Source organism: Thermomyces dupontii, assembly GCF_041956625.1.
Source record: "Thermomyces dupontii strain NRRL 2155 unplaced genomic scaffold VTN31scaffold_2, whole genome shotgun sequence".
Taxonomy (NCBI): Eukaryota; Fungi; Ascomycota; class Eurotiomycetes; order Eurotiales; family Trichocomaceae; genus Thermomyces; species Thermomyces dupontii.
Window position 1 is genome coordinate 602,976 of NW_027192308.1, and position 18,820 is coordinate 621,795.

General features: G+C 54.9%; 8 protein-coding genes across 8 annotated transcripts; 4 read left to right on the plus strand and 4 right to left on the minus strand.

Moving 5' to 3' along the window:
* Positions 1-54: 54 nt before the first annotated feature.
* Positions 55-1,880, minus strand: VTN31DRAFT_2595 (uncharacterized protein; the record flags this gene model as incomplete). Its single annotated transcript, XM_069402780.1, has 9 exons — positions 55-366; positions 437-536; positions 592-730; positions 790-810; positions 869-1,033; positions 1,087-1,172; positions 1,236-1,480; positions 1,541-1,776; positions 1,835-1,880. The coding sequence occupies 9 exons, from the start codon at positions 1,878-1,880 to the stop codon at positions 55-57; spliced, it is 1,350 nt and encodes a 449-aa protein (XP_069262028.1).
* A 710-nt stretch (positions 1,881-2,590) lies between these two features.
* Positions 2,591-4,135, plus strand: VTN31DRAFT_2596 (uncharacterized protein; the record flags this gene model as incomplete). The annotated part of the gene is made up of 1 exon (XM_069402781.1): positions 2,591-4,135. One exon carries the CDS (start codon positions 2,591-2,593, stop codon positions 4,133-4,135), a length of 1,545 nt encoding a protein of 514 aa, XP_069262029.1.
* Positions 4,136-4,236: 101 nt separating this feature from the next.
* On the minus strand, positions 4,237-6,322 carry VTN31DRAFT_2597 (uncharacterized protein; the record flags this gene model as incomplete). Its single annotated transcript, XM_069402782.1, has 2 exons — positions 4,237-5,673; positions 5,729-6,322. 2 exons carry the CDS (start codon positions 6,320-6,322, stop codon positions 4,237-4,239), a joined length of 2,031 nt encoding a protein of 676 aa, XP_069262030.1.
* A 661-nt stretch (positions 6,323-6,983) lies between these two features.
* On the plus strand, positions 6,984-8,471 carry VTN31DRAFT_2598 (uncharacterized protein; the record flags this gene model as incomplete). The annotated part of the gene is made up of 3 exons (XM_069402783.1): positions 6,984-7,478; positions 7,532-8,396; positions 8,449-8,471. 3 exons carry the CDS (start codon positions 6,984-6,986, stop codon positions 8,469-8,471), a joined length of 1,383 nt encoding a protein of 460 aa, XP_069262031.1.
* A 592-nt stretch (positions 8,472-9,063) lies between these two features.
* On the plus strand, positions 9,064-9,568 carry VTN31DRAFT_2599 (uncharacterized protein; the record flags this gene model as incomplete). Its single annotated transcript, XM_069402784.1, has 2 exons — positions 9,064-9,324; positions 9,380-9,568. 2 exons carry the CDS (start codon positions 9,064-9,066, stop codon positions 9,566-9,568), a joined length of 450 nt encoding a protein of 149 aa, XP_069262032.1.
* Positions 9,569-13,836: 4,268 nt separating this feature from the next.
* On the minus strand, positions 13,837-14,515 carry VTN31DRAFT_2600 (uncharacterized protein; the record flags this gene model as incomplete). The annotated part of the gene is made up of 2 exons (XM_069402787.1): positions 13,837-14,080; positions 14,151-14,515. The coding sequence occupies 2 exons, from the start codon at positions 14,513-14,515 to the stop codon at positions 13,837-13,839; spliced, it is 609 nt and encodes a 202-aa protein (XP_069262033.1).
* Positions 14,516-14,889: 374 nt separating this feature from the next.
* VTN31DRAFT_2601 (uncharacterized protein) lies at positions 14,890-16,872 on the minus strand (the record flags this gene model as incomplete). Its single annotated transcript, XM_069402788.1, has 2 exons — positions 14,890-16,199; positions 16,251-16,872. The coding sequence occupies 2 exons, from the start codon at positions 16,870-16,872 to the stop codon at positions 14,890-14,892; spliced, it is 1,932 nt and encodes a 643-aa protein (XP_069262034.1).
* A 942-nt stretch (positions 16,873-17,814) lies between these two features.
* On the plus strand, positions 17,815-18,667 carry VTN31DRAFT_2602 (60S ribosomal protein uL16; the record flags this gene model as incomplete). The annotated part of the gene is made up of 3 exons (XM_069402789.1): positions 17,815-17,859; positions 17,982-18,157; positions 18,214-18,667. 3 exons carry the CDS (start codon positions 17,815-17,817, stop codon positions 18,665-18,667), a joined length of 675 nt encoding a protein of 224 aa, XP_069262035.1.
* Between the last annotated feature and the right edge of the window lie 153 nt (positions 18,668-18,820).

Consider the following 18,820-nt stretch of genomic DNA (forward strand, 5'->3'; position numbering starts at 1 on the left):
GGGAAAGAATAAACCCAACAGGTATCGAAGCAATGATGGCATACATCTTCGTCTTCAATCGATTGTATCCTCCTTCAACGAAAAGAGTTGTCGCAAAACTTCCTCCGTCTTATCGGACAATGCTCCATGATACATGGAATTGGTGATGAACGGCTTCAGATTGCGGATCGCGCGGGCAGTGTCGAAAGCGATGCTGAAATCCACATACATGTCGTCCACATATATGGCCGCGTACGCGGGGACCTCATTGCGTCCCAACTGTTCTCTGTCGTAAAGCTCTGGCCAGTCCTCGTACGACGCCAGGATACCCGCGACGTCCTTGAGATCCGCGAGCTCGTCGTACGACTCGAACATGTCTTTGTAGATCTATTGTACGGTTAGCCATCTCATTTGCATTCAAGCTGTCTACACAAATGTATGGCGCTGCGGCTCTGACCATTTCGCCGGTGAAGTAGATCTGAGGTTGTTTAAGGTTGATTTGGAACTCTGGACCAGCTTTGGGACTAAGTCTGTCGGCAGACCAGTTTGATGCCCAGCTGCAAAATCAAAAGTCAGTCTACAAGATGCGAGTTCCGATGGCAATGGTCATACCGCTCGCAATAGATTGATTCATGAAGAATGGCATATATGACTGCTTTGTCAAACGCGCCCTGACCGTCGATTAGCAGTAAGGTCGGGCGTGTCAGAAAGCCAAACATGTCCAGGTCATTCGTGGCACGCAACACGACATCTCGAAAGAGTCAGTAGAGTAGAACCAAAAATAACAGGGGTCGATTGTTTCTTGCCCACCATGTACAGTATCCAGACCACCTAACATCGTCAGACACTGAAGACACTGAAGTTCAGACTGATTTTGATCGTTACGTACCGTGCTGGCCGAAGGCGATCCCTAATTGCTGGAAACGAGCAGGGGTGAGGTAGCCAGAAGGCAGTCGGGGCTTGTTTTCTTGCAGATACTGGTAGATGCGCTTGATCTTCTCTGCATCCTCGGGATATTTCTGGTAATATGCTCGGTTACGCTCTCTAACTTTGGCTACAACTGTCTGTCAGCGACATCCGCACTACTATATCACCAGAGAAACAGACCATATGTTTTCTCATAGACCATATCCGGGGATGTAGAGATCGGGGGAACGCCTCCTGTGATAAAGACCTCTTTCAACCCTTCTGGGCTGGATGTGGGAATCAGAAACTACCTCTGGCTTGAATCATAGACACAGCACACGATTACTCACTGAAAGGAAAGATAGGTTGTGGCACAGAAGCCACCGTAGCTCTGGCCAAGGGCGGACCATTTTTGAAGGTCCTCCGGATAGTCAGCCGTCAGGAGCTTGCGAACCGCCTCGCAGTCCCGGACAATGTTGTCTGCACGGAAATGTCGGAGATACTCCGCCTGCTTTTCCGCGTCTCCGCGACGCTGGAGGGTTGCCGCAGTTATCGTCGTACTCATACCAGTGCCCCTTTGATCAAGGAGTAGAACCTAGACCGTCATGTCGGCTCTTGCACTCGGATCGCGGACTACGACGCTGCCGAAACTAACCTCATATCCCTTGTCCAACAAGAAGGGAACAAAGCTCGTTGACTGCGGCAGTTGGCAACCAAAACCTGGGCCACCTTGCAGGTAAACGAGCCAAGGGAGCGGTTCAAGGTTGCCCTGGTCTTTATGTGGAACCACATGGCGACGCACGCCCCGGCCGAAGAGACGAAGAGCCTCGCCGTGCGGCTGGGTGTAGTCCAGGGGAACTTCGAAGAAGTACTCTGTGACGCGGAGTTTGCCTACGGATTTCAGACCCTGATACGGTTGTGGAGGGTCCAAGTGAAAAGGGAGGCTTACCGGGAACTATATGAACGCGGCTATCAAGGAGTTTTGCTGCTGACATGGTTACAGAGCTTTCTGTTGTTCAAGAGGGTATGTATTCAGACTGTCGATGAATAGCAGCCGTGTTTATTTTGGCGGGGTGTGGTCGTATTTTAGGTCTGGTCAGTTAACTACTAGGAACTCGACGTCCCATCTTAGGCCATCAGATCGCCTCTGAAGCGCTATTTCTAGAAGTATCACGAGTCGATGTATCCAAAACTCGATGATGAGGACAAAATTGTTCTAGCTAACCCGAAAGAACAAAAATAGAGGCCGAAATAACGAGTATAATTACTCGTACGGAGTACATGAGATAACAATGTCGGGACTACGACATACGATAACCAGTATACTCTAGGTATAAGGCGGTACTGAGTTACAGCGAGTTACTGGAAGTAACTCGCCATGAGAACAGTCGCCTCCGCAAACGAGCCCTGACTCATGAGTCAGGTTCATCTTATAAGAACCTACATGCAAGACCGCCCTCGGGCCATAGATTTCTGGTAGTCTCGTGTTACAGAGTACGGATTATCTGGAAACCATCAAGCGCGAACTGGAATCGACTACTTGAGAGAGTCCGTACTTAATCACTGATCTCGGAGGCCTCTTCCAAGATCACCAGGACGGATATGAGTCAATACTACTACTCGACGAACAGGACGGAACGAAGGAGGTCAGGCAGTCTAGTTCAATCTTCTCTTCCAAGACGTCTGCTATCGTCTCTAACACAGTATGGAACCCTCCAACTTTGAAACTACGCGCGAGGAGCATGCACAAATCAGCCACAAGCTTTGGGACACCGCTCTCCGGCCGTGGGATTCTTCGATCCTACCCTCATCAGAGGCCTTGGCCAAAGCTCGAGAATCTCTGCCCAATGTTCTGCCTGACAAGGGACGTGGCCTGGAACAAACGAGGGACCATATCCTTAGGGACATTATTCCGGGTCTCAACGCTGCGAGTCTGAGCCCTAATTACTACGGCTTCGTCACGGGAGGCACGACGCCCGCCGCGCTGCTGGCCGACCATATAGCGTCCGTGTATGATCAAAATGTCCAGGTCCATCTGCCCGAGCATTCGGTAGCGACAGATGTCGAATACAAAGCACTGGGACTCCTGACCGACCTCCTGCGGCTGGACCGAGCCGAGTGGCTCAACGGAACGTTCACGACAGGCGCCACTGGGAGCAACCTGATGGGCCTGGCCTGTGGTCGGGAGTTCATCCTTCGGGAGGCAGCCCGAAAGCGAGGCGTTTCAATTAGCAGTGTGGGCGAGTACGGCCTTTCACAGGTCATGCAGGAAGCCGGGGTGAACCGTATCAAGGTGCTCTCCACCATGCCGCATTCATCGCTGGGCAAAGCAGCAGGCATTGTGGGAATCGGCCGGGTAAATTTGAAGAGCCTCTGCACGAGCAAAGAGAACCCACTCGAGATAGACATGGATTTTTTGGCTGACGAGCTATCTCAACCGGGAGACGCCAGCATCGTTGTGATCTCTTGCGGCGAGGTCAACACAGGACACTTTGCGACCACCGGCAAAGAACAGATGCAGCGGCTGCGTGAGCTTTGCGATAAGTACGGGGCATGGTTGCACGTCGATGGCGCTTTTGGAATCTACGGTCGGATGTTGGACGTTACAGACTCGGAATTCGCCGCTGTTGCTAGAGGCTGCGAGGGCTTGGAACTGGCCGATTCGATCACGGGCGATGCACATAAATTCCTTAATGTCCCCTACGACTGTGGCTTCTTCCTCTGCCGGCACTCGAGCATGACGCTGGCAGCGGATGTCTTCCGCAACTCAAACGCTGTGTATCTGAGCTCTGGAGCTGCAGCAGAGATCCCTTCACCGCTTAACATCGGAGTTGAGAATTCGCGCCGGTTCCGCGCTCTGCCTATTTACGCATCTCTTCTTGCCTACGGGAGAGAAGGATACAAAGCGCTGCTAGAGACGCAGATCCGTTTGGCCCGCAAGATCAACGGTTGGCTTTTCGATCATCCCGCGTATGAGGCGCTGCCTGCGGCACGGTCAAAAGACGAACTTTGCGAAAAGACCGGCATCATTGTGCTTTTCCGCGCAAAGAACGAGCAACTTAATCGTGAGTTGACTAGCAGGATCAATGCGACCTCGAGGATTTTTGTTTCCGGCTCGTCTTGGGAGGGTAAGCCCGCTTGCAGGATCGCTGTGTCGAATTGGAAGGTCAACGTCGAAAGAGACTTCGCTCTTGTGACGAGCATGTTGGACCAAGTGATCCGGACTTGGGATTCATCTCACAGCTGTTAGAATCAATTTCATTCAAAATGTAGTAGATCGAAGTTGCATATCTACTGAGTGTAGTGCATGCACTGTCGAACAGGAGCCACGCTCTTCAAACAATAAGGGAGCTATCTGCGACGAGCAGCGCCACCAACGGCGGCGCTGTCACCTTTTTCTGCAATATTGACCACCTCGCCAATCCCAGCGGCCTCCTGCTCGTCCTCCAAAGCCATGATCTCCTCGCGGCTGTCCCACCATTTCTCCTCCGCGAGATCGAAGGCTTCTTTCCGCAGCTCTTTGGGCGTCTTTTCGACGCTCTGACCCTGTGTCTTCAATCGCTCGATGAGTATATTCTGCCACTCCGTGGATGTCCGAGCGAAAAAGTCTCGCAAGGACTCGAAAGGTCGAGGGTGTGGCCGGTTGTCTTCTACGACAGGCTCGGGTTCCGGGGGTTCATCAACGTCGAGTTGCTCCATTCCCTGCGTGACGGATGGCACAGTGAGTTCCGTTGAAGCAGCTGAGCGCGTGTCCATTGACACCGCGTCTTCTGTGACTTCGGTGTCTTTGTCCGACTCCTCGTCCGATTCGTCCTCCTCGTCCTCTTCATCTTCGCTTTCTTCCTCTTTGTTGTTCCAGTTGGGCGGCTCATTGTAGAAAATTTCTTTGACACCGTCCATTTTCGCAAGGTCAATAGAATATAAATCGTTGAAGATGAACTCTTGGTCCCCGCGTTCATAAGTTCCACCAAAAATGAACAATGTATCTTCTTGAACTGCCAGCTGCGCATTGAACCGCGGATGTGGCATTTCGAATCGGACGATCTTTGTATTAGCAGGCTCGGAAGGCTCTTCCTCGACCTGAGGCCTATGAAAGTCCGCCTCATCTTCCTCCCGACGTATGCCCTTCTTCGCCTCCAGGGCGGCCAGGTTCCGGAGCAGCTCCTCTTCATCGGCTTTGCTCCGGTCTCTGTTCTTCATAGCTTGACTCTGCTGCTTCTTGCTTGGGCCCTTGGGGCGTCGGAGTGTCAACTCGAAGAAGCGATTGCGGTCCAGATTCCAAGCATACAGGGTGTTGAAGAACTCGCTCTCTATACCCTCTTCACTCGCCTCGACGTCATGCACTCCACCGAACAGAATGCCTCGGCCCTTGTGGTGGGCCATGGTTACCCCAGCACGGGGAGGGTTAGGTGAGTTTACGGGCCTCTTTCGGCGTTCCCAACGCACCGTTGGGCCTGCGGATGCCGGCGCGTCCGGGCCTGGCGGCGTGATGCGAAGGAACCAGGTGTCTTGGTGTATCATGGGTTTCAGAATAGTTCGCTGCGGTCCCTTCGCTTGTTTCCCACTGCCAGATGTCGAGGCCTTGACACGGGAGTAGCCTCCGTATAGAACGGCCCCTGATTCATGCGGCAGAAACGAAAACGAGGATCGAGGATCAGGTTTCTGCGATGCCGGAGGTAGTTGCGGATTGAACCAGGTGTACTTCGAGCAGTCGTAGATCCAGAGATCTTGCAGATACTTGGTCTGCTGGGAGGTATCCTGAAACCCTCCAAAAAGAATGATATAGTTCTCCTCGCTTGTCAGCAAGGAACTTACTACGTACGGTGCCTAACTGCTCTCCTACCTTGAAATAAGTCATCCGATGGCCACTCCTAGCCGGCGGCCCTTTGCTTTTGGTTTCTATCCGAGTCCACTCTCGCGTAGCAGGGTCAAGATGCCAGAAATCATTATAGTGGTAGAACGTTCCCTGCTTTGGAGACGAGAACTCGCCGCCAAAGAGGTATATTCCTCCCGTGTTTCCTCCCCGACACCATGCATGTCCGCTGCGAGGAAGCGGACTGTTGGGACTAGTGACCTCATGCCATTCGTCTCTATCGATGAGATAGACATAGAGATTGTTGTAAAATGTGGCCACAGTGCCATCAAAGTACTCGCCGCCAAATACCAACAGCTCGTTCCTGTTGGATGGTGAGGCAAGGATCGTGGCCGACGACCGCGGCGTTGGCGGGCCTGACACCACCTCGGTGATCTTCAGAAACTTGGCTTGCTCCTCGGCATACTGCGCCAGGACCGCGTCCAATTCCACGTCTTCAGCGTCGCTGTCCACGTCACGGCCCTTAGCCTTTTTCTTTTTCTCCTTCTTCTCTGCTTTTTTGGACTGCTTGGCGGCAATCCGTTCCTTGCGCTCGGCGCTTTTTTTCTTGTCTTTTTTGCCCATTTTCCACTCCTCCTATGGTAGGAGAGTCCACAATGCACTGCGCCGTTCAAAAAATGCGCTTGATAGCTTCGATGATAATGAACTATCACGTTGATGAGTGTACCGAATTGACTAGCTTGATTAGGAAAGTGCATTTAGTAGGTTAGAGTTATTTTGGATATCACGTGACACCAATGACTATCGACGACAAATCCGGTTAGTGCCAGCAGCTTTCCTGACTGCTCTCCACGCGCGCCTCGCCTCAACTTCACCTCACACCATCACACCTTTCCCTCATCCTCATCTCCTCTCGCCTGGCTGCTTGCGAGCATCTTCACGCGTTTCTCCGCACCTATCCCCTGAATCTGCATCCGCCTCATCGCATTTCTCTCTTGACCTCTCCACCAACACTGCGTCCCGAGATCACGCCAGAGCCCTTCATCTCGAACTCCCAGAACTTACACCAGAATCCCCCTTCCTCCGGCCATCTTCACCAGCAATTTTTCTTTGGGGACATCTGGTGTATATAGTCGAATCAATCAGGCAGGACAAGAGAAAAGAAACATCAAACGAGATTGAAACAAAAACTCTTCTCTTCCGCGTCATATCGTAACTAGAGGGAGGGTTCTCTGGTTGCCGGACTGGACGAAGAAGAAACAAGAACAGCTCACGAGCAGGCATTATGTCGACATCCCCGTCTATTCCATCGACCAAACGTCCCCTCGAGGACCCTTCGTCTCCTTCGGGTCCCAATGACCAGCCGGAAGCGAAACGGCCTGCACTGGACAAAGTAGTCCGTACGGACGATGCCAAGCGGCCGGACTCGGAGGTCAAGGCAGAGACGGCCAACGGAGCTAAGGATACCCAAGGAGATACCGTAGTTGGAGACGCGCCGAATGGCAAGGATGCGAACACGCAGCCCATCCAGTCGACGGCGTCACACGCAGATCGAACGACATCGCAACCATCACAACGCCAGCACCAAGATGAGAGTCAGTGGATTCATATGCGGGCGGTGATTTCTAGCCAGGAAGCCGCCACTGTAATCGGTAAGGGTGGGGAGAATGTATCCCAGATCCGTCGCCTTTCCGGTGCCAAGTGCACGGTCAGTGATTATACCCGTGGTGCTGTTGAGAGAATTTTGACTGTCAGCGGACCCCAAGATGCCGTTGCCAAGGTAAGCTCGTTGTGTTGACTCAGCTGCAACGGTGATCAGTTAACCGGACATAGGCATTTGGTCTGATTATCCGTACTCTGAACAACGAGCCCCTTGATCAGCCATCCACTGCCCAGTCCAAGACGTATCCTCTACGCCTTCTCATTCCACACATTCTTATCGGCTCCATCATCGGGAAAGGCGGGTCCCGCATCCGGGAGATCCAGGAGGCGTCCGGTGCACGATTGAACGCGTCTGATTCATGTTACCCCATGTCGACGGAGCGGTCACTGGTGGTTCTCGGCGTGGCTGATGCGGTGCACATTGCCACGTACTACGTGGCCGTGACTTTGGTAGAGCAGTTGACGGAGCGGTTTGGCGGGCCGGCCGCGTCGGCATATGCGACCCGCAGTGGTGGGCCCGTGGGTGTGGTTCCCGGTGGTATGCAAGTGGTGCCGTACGTCCCGCAACCTGCTGGAGGGCAGTATGGTCACCCGGATACGTACAAGCGTCATCATCCTCAACAACACCGACCTATGCCAACCCCATACGGCATGCCGTACCCGCACGGGCCAGCTGCGCCAACTCCCGTACCCCAGGCACCGATTCACTACGGAGCGTCTCCGCGTGCTCCATACGCGGGAGTCGGACCGCATCAGCCTACTCCGTACGGACCCCACCAAGCGCAGCCCCATGCAGGACAGCCTGTTGCCGGAGTCATGCCGGGTCAACCGATTACGCAGCAGATCTATATTCCGAATGACATGGTGGGGGCGATCATCGGGAAAGGCGGGACCAAGATCAACGAGATCCGACAGCTTAGTGGCAGCGTGATCAAGATCAACGAGCCCCAGGACAACAGCAACGAGCGACTGGTGACGATCACGGGGACGCAAGAGTGTAACCAGATGGCGTTGTATATGCTGTATTCGCGGCTGGGTAAGTTTGAGGTCAAGCCTAAGCTTTGAGTCCTCAGCTAACAGGTGCATAGAAAGTGAAAAGCATCGGATGTGAATCTGGGCGGAGTTTATCTAATGCAATGGTATTGTCGCTGTTATCTGTCATGTATTCTAATAATTGGAGGGTTTTTTTTTTCTTCTTTTACATCTACACTTTCGCTCCATTTTCCTATTTGCAGTCATATGGCACTTTATTTAAAGGACTTTGCTCGACCAGAGTGAACGCCACATGGCAGCTTTGCAGGCCCTTGCACGGCTCGGCCATCATGCGTTGACGCAGCGGCTCGATGATGCGCTTGTATTGGGGCGTTTCCTTTGCCTGCATGTGATGCTCCCTAGACCTCCAACCGATAACCAAGAGATAGGTGTCCGCATACGTTTCGCGGTCTCCGTCCGCACGCCCATCTGCGCCGCCGCCGCCATCTTTGGGGACGGTGACAACATCCGACGTGTACCCGAAGCTTGACGGCCGCTCGATCCTGCCGACGCACAGGGCCAGCGCGCGCAGACTCTTCTCACCGGTTCCCCCTTTCTCCTTTTCATCATCCTTCCCCTCGGGCAGCCCATGCAACAGCATCTGCTGAAACTCCATCAGGTCCCGCTGCCAGGATTGCGTCTGGACGTTGGCCCGGGATAGCTCGACGCCGATGACGGACGGCGTCGCCAGGACGGTGATCTCGACGACGGGGCTCTTGCCGACTGCGCCGGAGGTTAGCGGCGCGGGCGTCATTGTCGCGTACACGGTAATCAGGCGCGACTCGTTGTCCTCGATGTCTTCGTGGTCGTGCTCATCAACGAAGGGGTCGAGCCGCGTGAAGGGAATGGCACAGCTTTCATCGGCCCATTCTAGTGTACATCGCCTCACATTAAGCCTCTTTAACTTATCGCTACTTGGAAGTTTCTGGGAGGTACGCACCAACCATGATCACAACTCGCGCGGGATTCTCCATTGACCTTCCCCAGGCACTCCGCAGGTACCCGTTCTGTTGGGCAATGTCCCCCATTAAGTCGAGAAATTGTTGTCCACCCAGGTTGGTGCTGGGTTCCTCGGGGACGACGTCGCATTTGAGACGGAGGAAGACGATTTCGACGAAGACAGGGTTGGAGGGTGTCTCCGACATGGTTGTTCGTCCTTTTTTTACTTTTTACTGAATTTATGTTGTTTTGGAATTTGTTTCCAAGTGAGAGGTAGTCAGGGTAGTAAAGGTGCTGCTTTGGATGCTGATACATGGATTTGGATCGAGGTGGCTTAGGGTTAGGCGTTCTGGCTCTGATGTCATAGCGATGTTATGAGATACGGGGAAATGAAGCTTGATATGCTCTATTTTCACACTCTATTCGAGATAGAGAAGATTTGGACTGTACAGCTTGAGGATTACTTCTTCCCCTTCCCCTTGGCCTTGCCTTTGCCTCCCTTCTGCGTATCTCCACCCGTGGACGTGATTCCCGCAGAGACTATCCTCACCTTCGTAACAGGCACGGTGTTCACAACCTCAACGTCTCGCCATGTCCGCAGCAAATCCGCTTCGGCTGCTCGCATCCGCTCTGCCGTCGCCCGATCCAGGCCCTGCGTCTCCATATCCTCCGCAATCGCTTTCTTCGCGATCTTCCCGCCGCCGCTCCCCGGCTCAGGCTTGCCAACGCTCGCTTCCTGCAGCCAGTGAGACAGGATCTCCTTGACGGCCTTGCCCTTCTTGACCGTGCCTGGTTGCACCTTCGCCCGGTACTTGTACCGGCTCACTGCGCTCCGAGGGGGCGGCCACCGGCAGCGCAGCCACCACCGTGTCGGCTGGGTGCGGAGTGCCCACCAGCGTCGGCAGAATTTCCGACAGATCGCTGCCTTCTTCACCGTCACCGTCACCGTCCTCGGCGGCTTCATCCGCCGCAGCCGCACCCCCAGACTCCTCGAGTTGGGCTTGCCGCTTCCACTCCGCTGCTGCAGCTCGGTCGTGTTGCGCTCGTCGGCGCTGTTTTTGAGCTTCCAGCTCCGCTTCTCGCTGCGCTTTGGCGACCGCTGCATCTACTGTCTTCTCTGCAACCTTTTCGCCTGACTTCTTGACACCGAGCAGTCGGAGAGCCAGCTCTCGCTCTTCCTCGTCTTGCTCGGCGTATTTCTTGAGCGCGGCCTTTTTAGCTTTACTCACTTTGCTGCGTGGTTGCGCCGCAGGTTGCTGCTTGGTCGATGTTGTTGACGGGGTGCCGGGTTGCGACGGAGGGGTCGGTGTGGTTGAATGATCATTGGAGGCTGTTGTCGGCTTGCGCCCCTTCTTGAGCTGTCGCCGTTCGTGTGCGGAAAGGTATCGCTTTCCTTGTGGCCGTTCTGGTGCCGGGGTGGAGGTTGCGGCGTCGGTGGTGGCTTCCTGGGTAGAAGGTTCCTCTTCCTCAGGAGCGGGCTCCTCTTTGGGCTCTTCTTTCTGCTCGAGTTTCTCCTCACTTTGAGCAATTTCTGGCTCTGCGGTCGATGTTTGCAAGGGATTAGATCTAGTGTCTGCCTCGCCCTCTTCACCCTCGGACTCGGATTCAGGCTCTGACTCAGATGAATCTTGATTTTCAGTGGCATTTTGTTCTTTAGCATCCCCTTGACTTGCAGCATCCATATTCTTTCCCTTTTCCTCTTCACCACCTTGGCTTGTTTCTCCTTTTTCATCAGCAGCATCCACATTCTCCCCCTTTTGCCCTTCACCATCTTGAACTGTTTCGCCTTCACGAGCGGCACTTTGATCGGGATTTTCTGTGGGTTCATCCTGACGATGCCGCCGATGGTTCACCACGCTCTCTCGGCTAATCTGGAACAACACGGCAAACCCTAAAACCGGCTGGCTGGGCGTGAGGTAATTCTTCTCTCCCTTGATGTGGAACTCGCCGACACGCGCCAGGAGCTCTCCCCTCTCGTTTGTCTTTGAGACCAAATGCGCGGGCACCCACCACGCTGGCATGAGCGCCTTGGTATCCCACGCTTTGGACGTAGCCACTGACAGACTGCCAGCCTGCGACAGCGTCCCCGGCGGAATCGGTGCGTTGGGTGTGTCCGGCCGATTCCGGATAATCACCGGCATGGCACCGTCTACGTCTGCATGCACAAACACATCCCCTTTCTTCAGGTGTCTTCGGTAAAGAATTTCAGACTGATGCGCATCCCGGCCGCTGAGGACCAGATATCCGTCCGAAGAGACGAAAAACCGGAACTTCTCGAACCACATTTGTGCTCGCGTGGGGCGCAGGACCTGCTTCTCTTTCTTGAGGTGACGCTTCAGGTCTTCGGTGACCTTTTTCTCGTGCGCCTTCAGTGCCTTCTCGGATGCTTGGATGGTCTTCTGCTCCTTGACCGCGGCGGATTTCTTCTGATTGTAGTATTGGGTCGCGTTGGCCCATGGAGACAGTCCTAGGTCAATGTCAACCGAGAGGCTTCCCCGGCGTGGCCGGCCCTCCGATTCTTGCTCTTTATCACGCTCTTGCTCCGATTCCGACTCGGAAGAGGCTTCATCATCGTAGGTAGCCTCGGTTAACCGCAGAGTAATCGTATTTTCGTGTAATTTCAGTGGCAGCTTGATGATCTGCGCCACTGGGTTGTTTCTGCCCTGCTCCATCTCCACCAACCGCTCGATTTCCACCCAGTCCATACCCTGCGCAACAAGGCCGTTGACCGCGTCGATGGCCTCCTGGACGCGGTACACATTGGCCTCGATCGCGTTGGCCTTGCGGATATGCATCTCCTGCGCCTCCTTGAGGGCGCCAACCCGCTGCTGGTGATCGAGCCGCGCATTCTCCAACCGTTTCCGGGCCGTTTCCTCATGCTCTGCGAGACGCGACTCGAGCTTCTGCGACTCCAGAGACGAGAAGTACTCGTCCACGGTCTTGTTGAAGCTGTCGAACTGTAGGATGCGGTACCCGTCTTGGTCCTCGAACTGCCGCGGCCGGAACGGGTGGAAATCGTCGTAGAGCAAGGGCGGTTGTTGCTGTTGCTGTCCGTCGGCGTCTGCTGCTTCCGCAGGCCGGCGCCGCACGTCCTCCTTGGCGACAATGTAGCCCTTCCTGGTATACGCGCTTTCCACAGCGTCAGAGACCGCCTTCGCCTCCTGCAGAGCCGCCAGCAGTTGCTCAAGAAGCGGCGCATTGTCATCGGCAAGCGCCTGCTCCGGAGTCACGGACGAGGTGTCCACACCCACCACGGCCAGGGCGTGCTCTAGGAGCAGCGGCGGGAACTCGGGAAACCCGGCGCTCAGGGCCTTGCGCAGCGCCTCGCCTGGCTTGCGCTTCTTCTTCTTGCCCTGCTTCGCGGCTGGGCCGGATCCTTCCGCGCCCTCTGCCTGTTGCTGCTGCTGTTGCTGCTGCTGCTGCTGCTGCTGCTCGGCCTCGGCCGCCGCTGCATTTTGTAGTACCTGCCGCAGCCGCTCCCGCGACAGCCCCGGCACCCCGTGATAGTTTTGCTTATTTGTAAGCGTATATTTCAGCCCAACCTTGATTTCCTCCTGGTCGCCGCCCGCGGGGACGTGCCGCAGCACGGCAAGGATGGTGAGGTCGCCGTCCGTGAGGATGACATTCCCGCCCGCGAAAAACTCGAGGAAGAGATGGAACGCGCCATCGCTGAAGACGATGTCGATAATCCGGTCGGTGCCGATCTGGCGCACGGCCGTCACGCGGCGGGTCTTGAGGGTGTCGCGCAGGCGCTTGACAAAGCCCGACGGTGCGTCCGCGGTGGTGCGCGAGTAGTCGGTCAGGTGGCAGCGGAAGCCCGAGTCGACGATAAACTGTTTCCGGACATCCGGTTTGGTAAGTTTGAAGAGGAATATGCGCTTTGGAGCTGAGTTAGCAGCGGAATAATCTTCTTGGTGGTGAAGCAGATTCTATGACTCACGGATGAGAGATCATAGATGTTGGACACGCGCAGACTGGTGAGCGCGGCGTCGAGCTCGAGCGAGATGGCCTTGACATCGAGCGACGAGAATCTCTGCTTCATCTTGGGAGGTTATCTTGTTGTTACCGCCGTGCTCGTGTGCTGAGGGCCGTCTGCCGTTGACGTCGGCGGGGCAGTCCGACAAAACGTCACGGCAATGCGGGACTACTATGTACGATTACTATCCCAGACAAAAATAACAGCAGATTAAGTTGTCAACTTTTGTGGAGATATCAAGTTAGAAGGTGAGTGCAGAATTCGAACGACGCATGACGCCGTCAGACATGACTGAAGAAATTCGAAACCATGGCATATGTAAGCCTACAATCTGAATTCAACACCCGTAGTCCATTCTGAGGAAATAATATAGGTATCTATCAGTGAAAGACATCGCGCCTGTCCCAAACTCTGTGCCCAAAGATACAATTATAGCAGAAACTCGAGACATCAAACCGAACTGACGCTGCGACAAGGTGTTCCTATCCCCGAGCAAAACGAAGAGTAAAATGCAATGCGAACGTTGGTATCACAGCCCCTGTCGTAGCCCCTCGGCCAATCTTCGCTTGCCAAACTCCCAAGCATTGAGGAGACCCTGCTCGGACAGATCGATGTTCTTCATATTCGGAACGTCCGGGGCCGGGGCGCGGCTGACGCGCGAGGCGATCATGACCGGGTCCGTCTCGAGAATGATGCCGTCGTCGATGATCTCGTCGATGGCGAGTGCGACGAGATCGTAGTTTTCAACGATCGACCGCTTGTCAGTGCCGCCTCTGTGAGGGGAAAAAGAAAAAAAACACACGTCAGTAGAGCTTTTTCCACTCTGAATCAGAAGGAACGCACTTGAAGAGAATTCCCAATGCGTCCCGTAGGGCCAACACGACGTTGTACAGCAAGACCTCGTTCTCCTCGGAGCTGCCGACCACATAGAGCATCACGTCGTTCTCCATCTTGAACACCACGACCCGATTGTCATAAAGGATGATGTCGCTCGTTTGCTTGTTGGTCTTCTCAATCAGTCCCTTTTCAAAGGCTTTTTGCTCTTTGACAGTTGGGTAGGGGTTTGCGCCGGGGTAATCGGTGGCATTGGGTGCGACGCCAGCGGGAGGGTGCGGAGGAGAATAGTATTTGGCGAAGATGCGCGAGTGATCGTCAGTCGAGAGGATCAGGACCGCATTGACGGCGAAGAGGGACAGCGGGCCCGGCATGGTGGTTGTGTTGTTGTCCTGTCAAGGCCGTGGGTTGAATCAGCTAAGATGTTGGGATGCGACAACTTGGCCGTAGCAACTTTGGTCCGCTCCACTATGAGATCCCGATAAACAACTCCTCGAGATCAGAACGATAGATCAATATCAGACTAATAGAATACAGTCGAATTAAATTGCAAAAAAAAAAAAAATAAAATCATTACATCCTATACGCAATTCATGTCCAAATACATCGTGGATAAGGAAGCAATAAACAAGAAAATACACTCCACCCGGGTATAGATGACCGCAATAGGCACATGCTGATCAAATATCGCAGATATCGCCAGATAAACACGTCAAGATTCATCCATCGACAATTCATACGGCCCAAATCATGACTTCTGGCCGTCTTGAGGGCCAGAGGTGGTCCTCGGTCGGTTGAACCATGAGATCCAGCTACTTCGGTTGGCGCGCTTGGTCGCGGCCTCGTCCTCGCTAGTGTGCTGGCTCTCGATTTCCTGGTTCTCCTGCACCAGGCGAAGCGGCCGCAGCTTGTTCTGCTGCATCACCGCTCCCGGGTAATTGTTCATGCCGCTGCTGGACCGGCTAGGAGGCGTCGACATCGCCCCCAGGGAGCTGACGTCCGCATTGGCGTCGCTGGACACGCTGTCCGAACTACTCAGCCTCTTGCGTTCGATTCCGCTGCCCTGCGATGGCTCTCGAGCGCTCGCGGGCGCGGGCACGTTGAAAAGGCTACTCTGCCGTGAGCCCGGCCCCATCGTGGTCGGGCTGAGGACGGCCGGGCTCACCGGCCCTCCCGATGTTCGACGGCTGGCCCGATACATCTGTCCGACAACGGCGGCAGCCGCAACGTCGCCTGTTTGTTCTGACTGAGTCCGTCGGTGTCCGGTCCGAACGGTCTGCGCACGCATGATGGGAACCCGGGGGGCGGTCTCAGGATTCTCCACAGCAGACATGGGCGGCGGCGGCGCGGAGGTCGTAGCTGCAGGCATCACGCTGGCAGGTCGCGCTTTGGGCCTGGGGCGATTCCCCTGACCGGCGACCACCGACTTGGCCCGCTGCAAAAACGAGACTCCTTCCCCGCTCTGTGCCGGAGGTGGAGGGGTCTTTTCAGTCTTGGGTGGCGGGCGTGCATCGTCGCTCTTGTCCAGGATGTGCTCAAATCCTTCACTTTCCAAGAGTCGGCCAATGATGCGCTCGATGTAAAGTGTCAGAGCTTTCTTTTCCTCCTTCAGCGACTTGATCTCCGCCTCTAGTTTCCGCACTGTGTTTGATTGCCCTTCGGCCGATTCCAACTCATCGGCCAACGAGCCCCCGCCACTGGCCGTAGGCGGAGAACTCGCCCGGTCATCGTGGAGGAGGTCCCCTTTACTGAACTCGCCATTCAAGGTCTTCTCCCGGAGGAGGAGTTGGTAGCTTTCATTGTCCTCCATTAGCCGAGCATTGGCCATCCGCGCTTCCAGGAGCTCTCGTTCCAGTTCCGCCTGCCGACCGCCGCCCTTGTTCTCCATCTCTACGAGCTTGATCTGTGACTCTGCAAGTTCAAGGCGCAGTGACTCAATCAGCTTGTCCTTCTGCAGCAGAAGGTTGGAATGGTTGCGAGACGGACTACGCTCCAGCTGCGAGGAGGGGGCAAACTGCCCGTTTTCACCATCGGTGGTGGAGCGGCTCCGGAAGCTAGCTGGGAGACGTTAGCTCCGCCATCGCACGGGGATTGTTTGCCAAGACCTACAGGAACGAGACACGTTCTTGTCGGCGTCTGACGCTGCACGCGCCTCTCTTTGCGCCAGGGACTCTTTGAGGCGCTGAATGGTGAACTGTAACTCCTCTTCCCTGATAACGTGCTGTTCCTTTTCCTTCAGCAGGGCATTCAATTCCTGATCATGCGCCTGCTGCATCTCCCGGATAATCCGCGGATGCTCCCGAATCTGCTCATTTAACGCTTCGATTTTGCTGTCCTTGTCATGGATTTGCTCCTCCAGCTTCGCTTGCTCAGCCACGGCCTCATCTAGACGGATCTGCAACACATCCAGTTGCTTCTGGTATTGCTGCGATGCGGTCTCGGCCTTGTGGAGCTGCTCCTTCAGGTCGTCGATCAGGGACGCCATCTGGGCACGGGCTTCTTCGTCGGACGATGAATCGTTGGCGGACATTTTGGGCACACTAGACGTGCTCAGATTGGATCGGCCCGGTTTGCGCGCCGCGGCCCGCGCGGACATGTGCGATGTACGGGTTGATGGAGTTCGCTGCAGACCATTTGAAGATTTGGGCGAGCTGCGATCAGTACTCGATCGCTCCGATTGCGTCCGGGTTGACGCTCCGGGGGGCGATTTCCTTGGTGTGGCGGTAGACATGGCTGCTGAATGGAAATCGGGGTGTCGGGGTTTGGGATGATTTCTAGCGGGCAGAGTTAGCTGGCCGACCAAAGGGCAATATGCAGTTCAAACTCAGTGCCCGACTCTCTGCGGATAGGGAATCAGATATCCAGCGTCATGCTTGGGAGAGTTCCAAGATCAGGGGTGGATAGCCGGGACGGGCAAGTGGAATCGGCATGAAACGACGGCAGTCGATCAAGGTGCGAGGCTGCCGTAACTCTCAGGAGCGGGATGAGTTAATATGCACTTTGTAGGCCTGAGACCATCAGCAAAAGCCCCTCGCAAAAGCCCCTCGCATCAAGCTAGGGATCATTTCCAGCGTGTTTGGGTGTTCATCGGCATACTTGGCTCTCCAGGGCATCACAGTATCTTTTCTGGGACTATTGTATTAGAATTTCCTTGTATGGATTAGCGCCATCCGCATGCGGTGTCGTTTCTTCCAGCGTCCAGCCAACAATGATCGCGACACCTGACAGGTTGACCACAACTGCCTGGCACAGAGCGAACCGGGTTCAGTTGTCTGTTCGGACTCCAGATTTAGAATCCTAAAAACACGATGCCCAACAGTCCGATAAACAGCATAGCCCCCATGATGTCCCGAGGAGTCAGGGAATTACCGGCCCGTCATTGGCGGACTCCCATTGATTGGTTGAGATCATCAACGCTAGTACGCATTCGGATGAACTCTGGTCCCGTGACAGAATAGTCACGTGACTGAATGCAAATCTGGTCGCTTAGGGCTTAGGGCTTTGCCACACATGACGGAAAACCGAAAACTTGCTTTGAAATCAAACCGCCAAGAGCGGCGATTAATAATTGAACTTCGGGATTTGAGTGCGTTCTTCTTCCCCTTGACCCTCTTTTCCATCTTCAACCATCTTTGTCGCAGGATTTACAGTCAATCCGTGAACAGTCGTCAAGATGGCCCGTCGTCCTGCGAGGTGCTACCGCTACTGCAAGAACAAGGTGCGTTGTTGATGGTGCTGTCGGGTCGTATTCCCAAGTTTTTTTCATTGGAGATGGCGTAATCCGGCAGCATTGAGATCACTGTGAACTCGTTGGATGGACATGAGCTGACAGTTCTGCAGCCGTACCCCAAGTCCCGGTACTGCCGTGGTGTTCCGGACCCCAAGATCCGGATCTACGACCTGGGACGGAAGAAGGCCAGCGTGGATGACTTCCCGACCTGCGTGCACTTGGTCTCCGATGAGTACGAACAGGTCTCGTCGGAGGCTTTGGAAGCTGCGCGTATCTGCGCCAACAAGTATGCGCCAAATCATACCGAGAAATTACGAATGATTGGTCTGACTGGAATCATAGGTACCTCGTGAAGGTCGCCGGTAAGGAAGGTTTCCACCTCCGCGTCCGCGCCCACCCGTTCCACGTCATCCGGATCAACAAGATGTTGTCGTGCGCTGGTGCCGATCGTCTCCAGACCGGTATGCGTGGCGCCTTCGGCAAGCCCGCCGGCAAAGTTGCCCGGGTGGACATTGGCCAGATCCTGCTCTCCGTGCGTACCCGTGACGCCCACCGCGCGACCGCCGTCGAGGCCCTGCGCCGCTCCATGTACAAGTTCCCCGGCCGGCAAAAGGTCATCGTCTCTAAGAATTGGGGCTTCACCCCGCTTCGCCGCGAGGAATACGTGCGTCTCCGCCAGGAGGGCAAGGTTAAGATGGACGGTGCCTACGTCAAGTTCCACCGCGACCGCGGCCGCATCGAGGACAACATCCGCAACTTCCCGGAGGCCTATGAGAACCTGTCGCAGGCGGCTTAATTTAGGGGATTCTATTTCGTTTGTTCCCATGACTTGTCGCTTTGTATGGTAAAGATTAGGCCAATGCATGATGACTCGACATATTTCTTTTCAAAGTAGCCTAAGAAGTGTACCGCCCGGGGTCACTACTGTCGGTGTGTCCTTGCAAGTCTT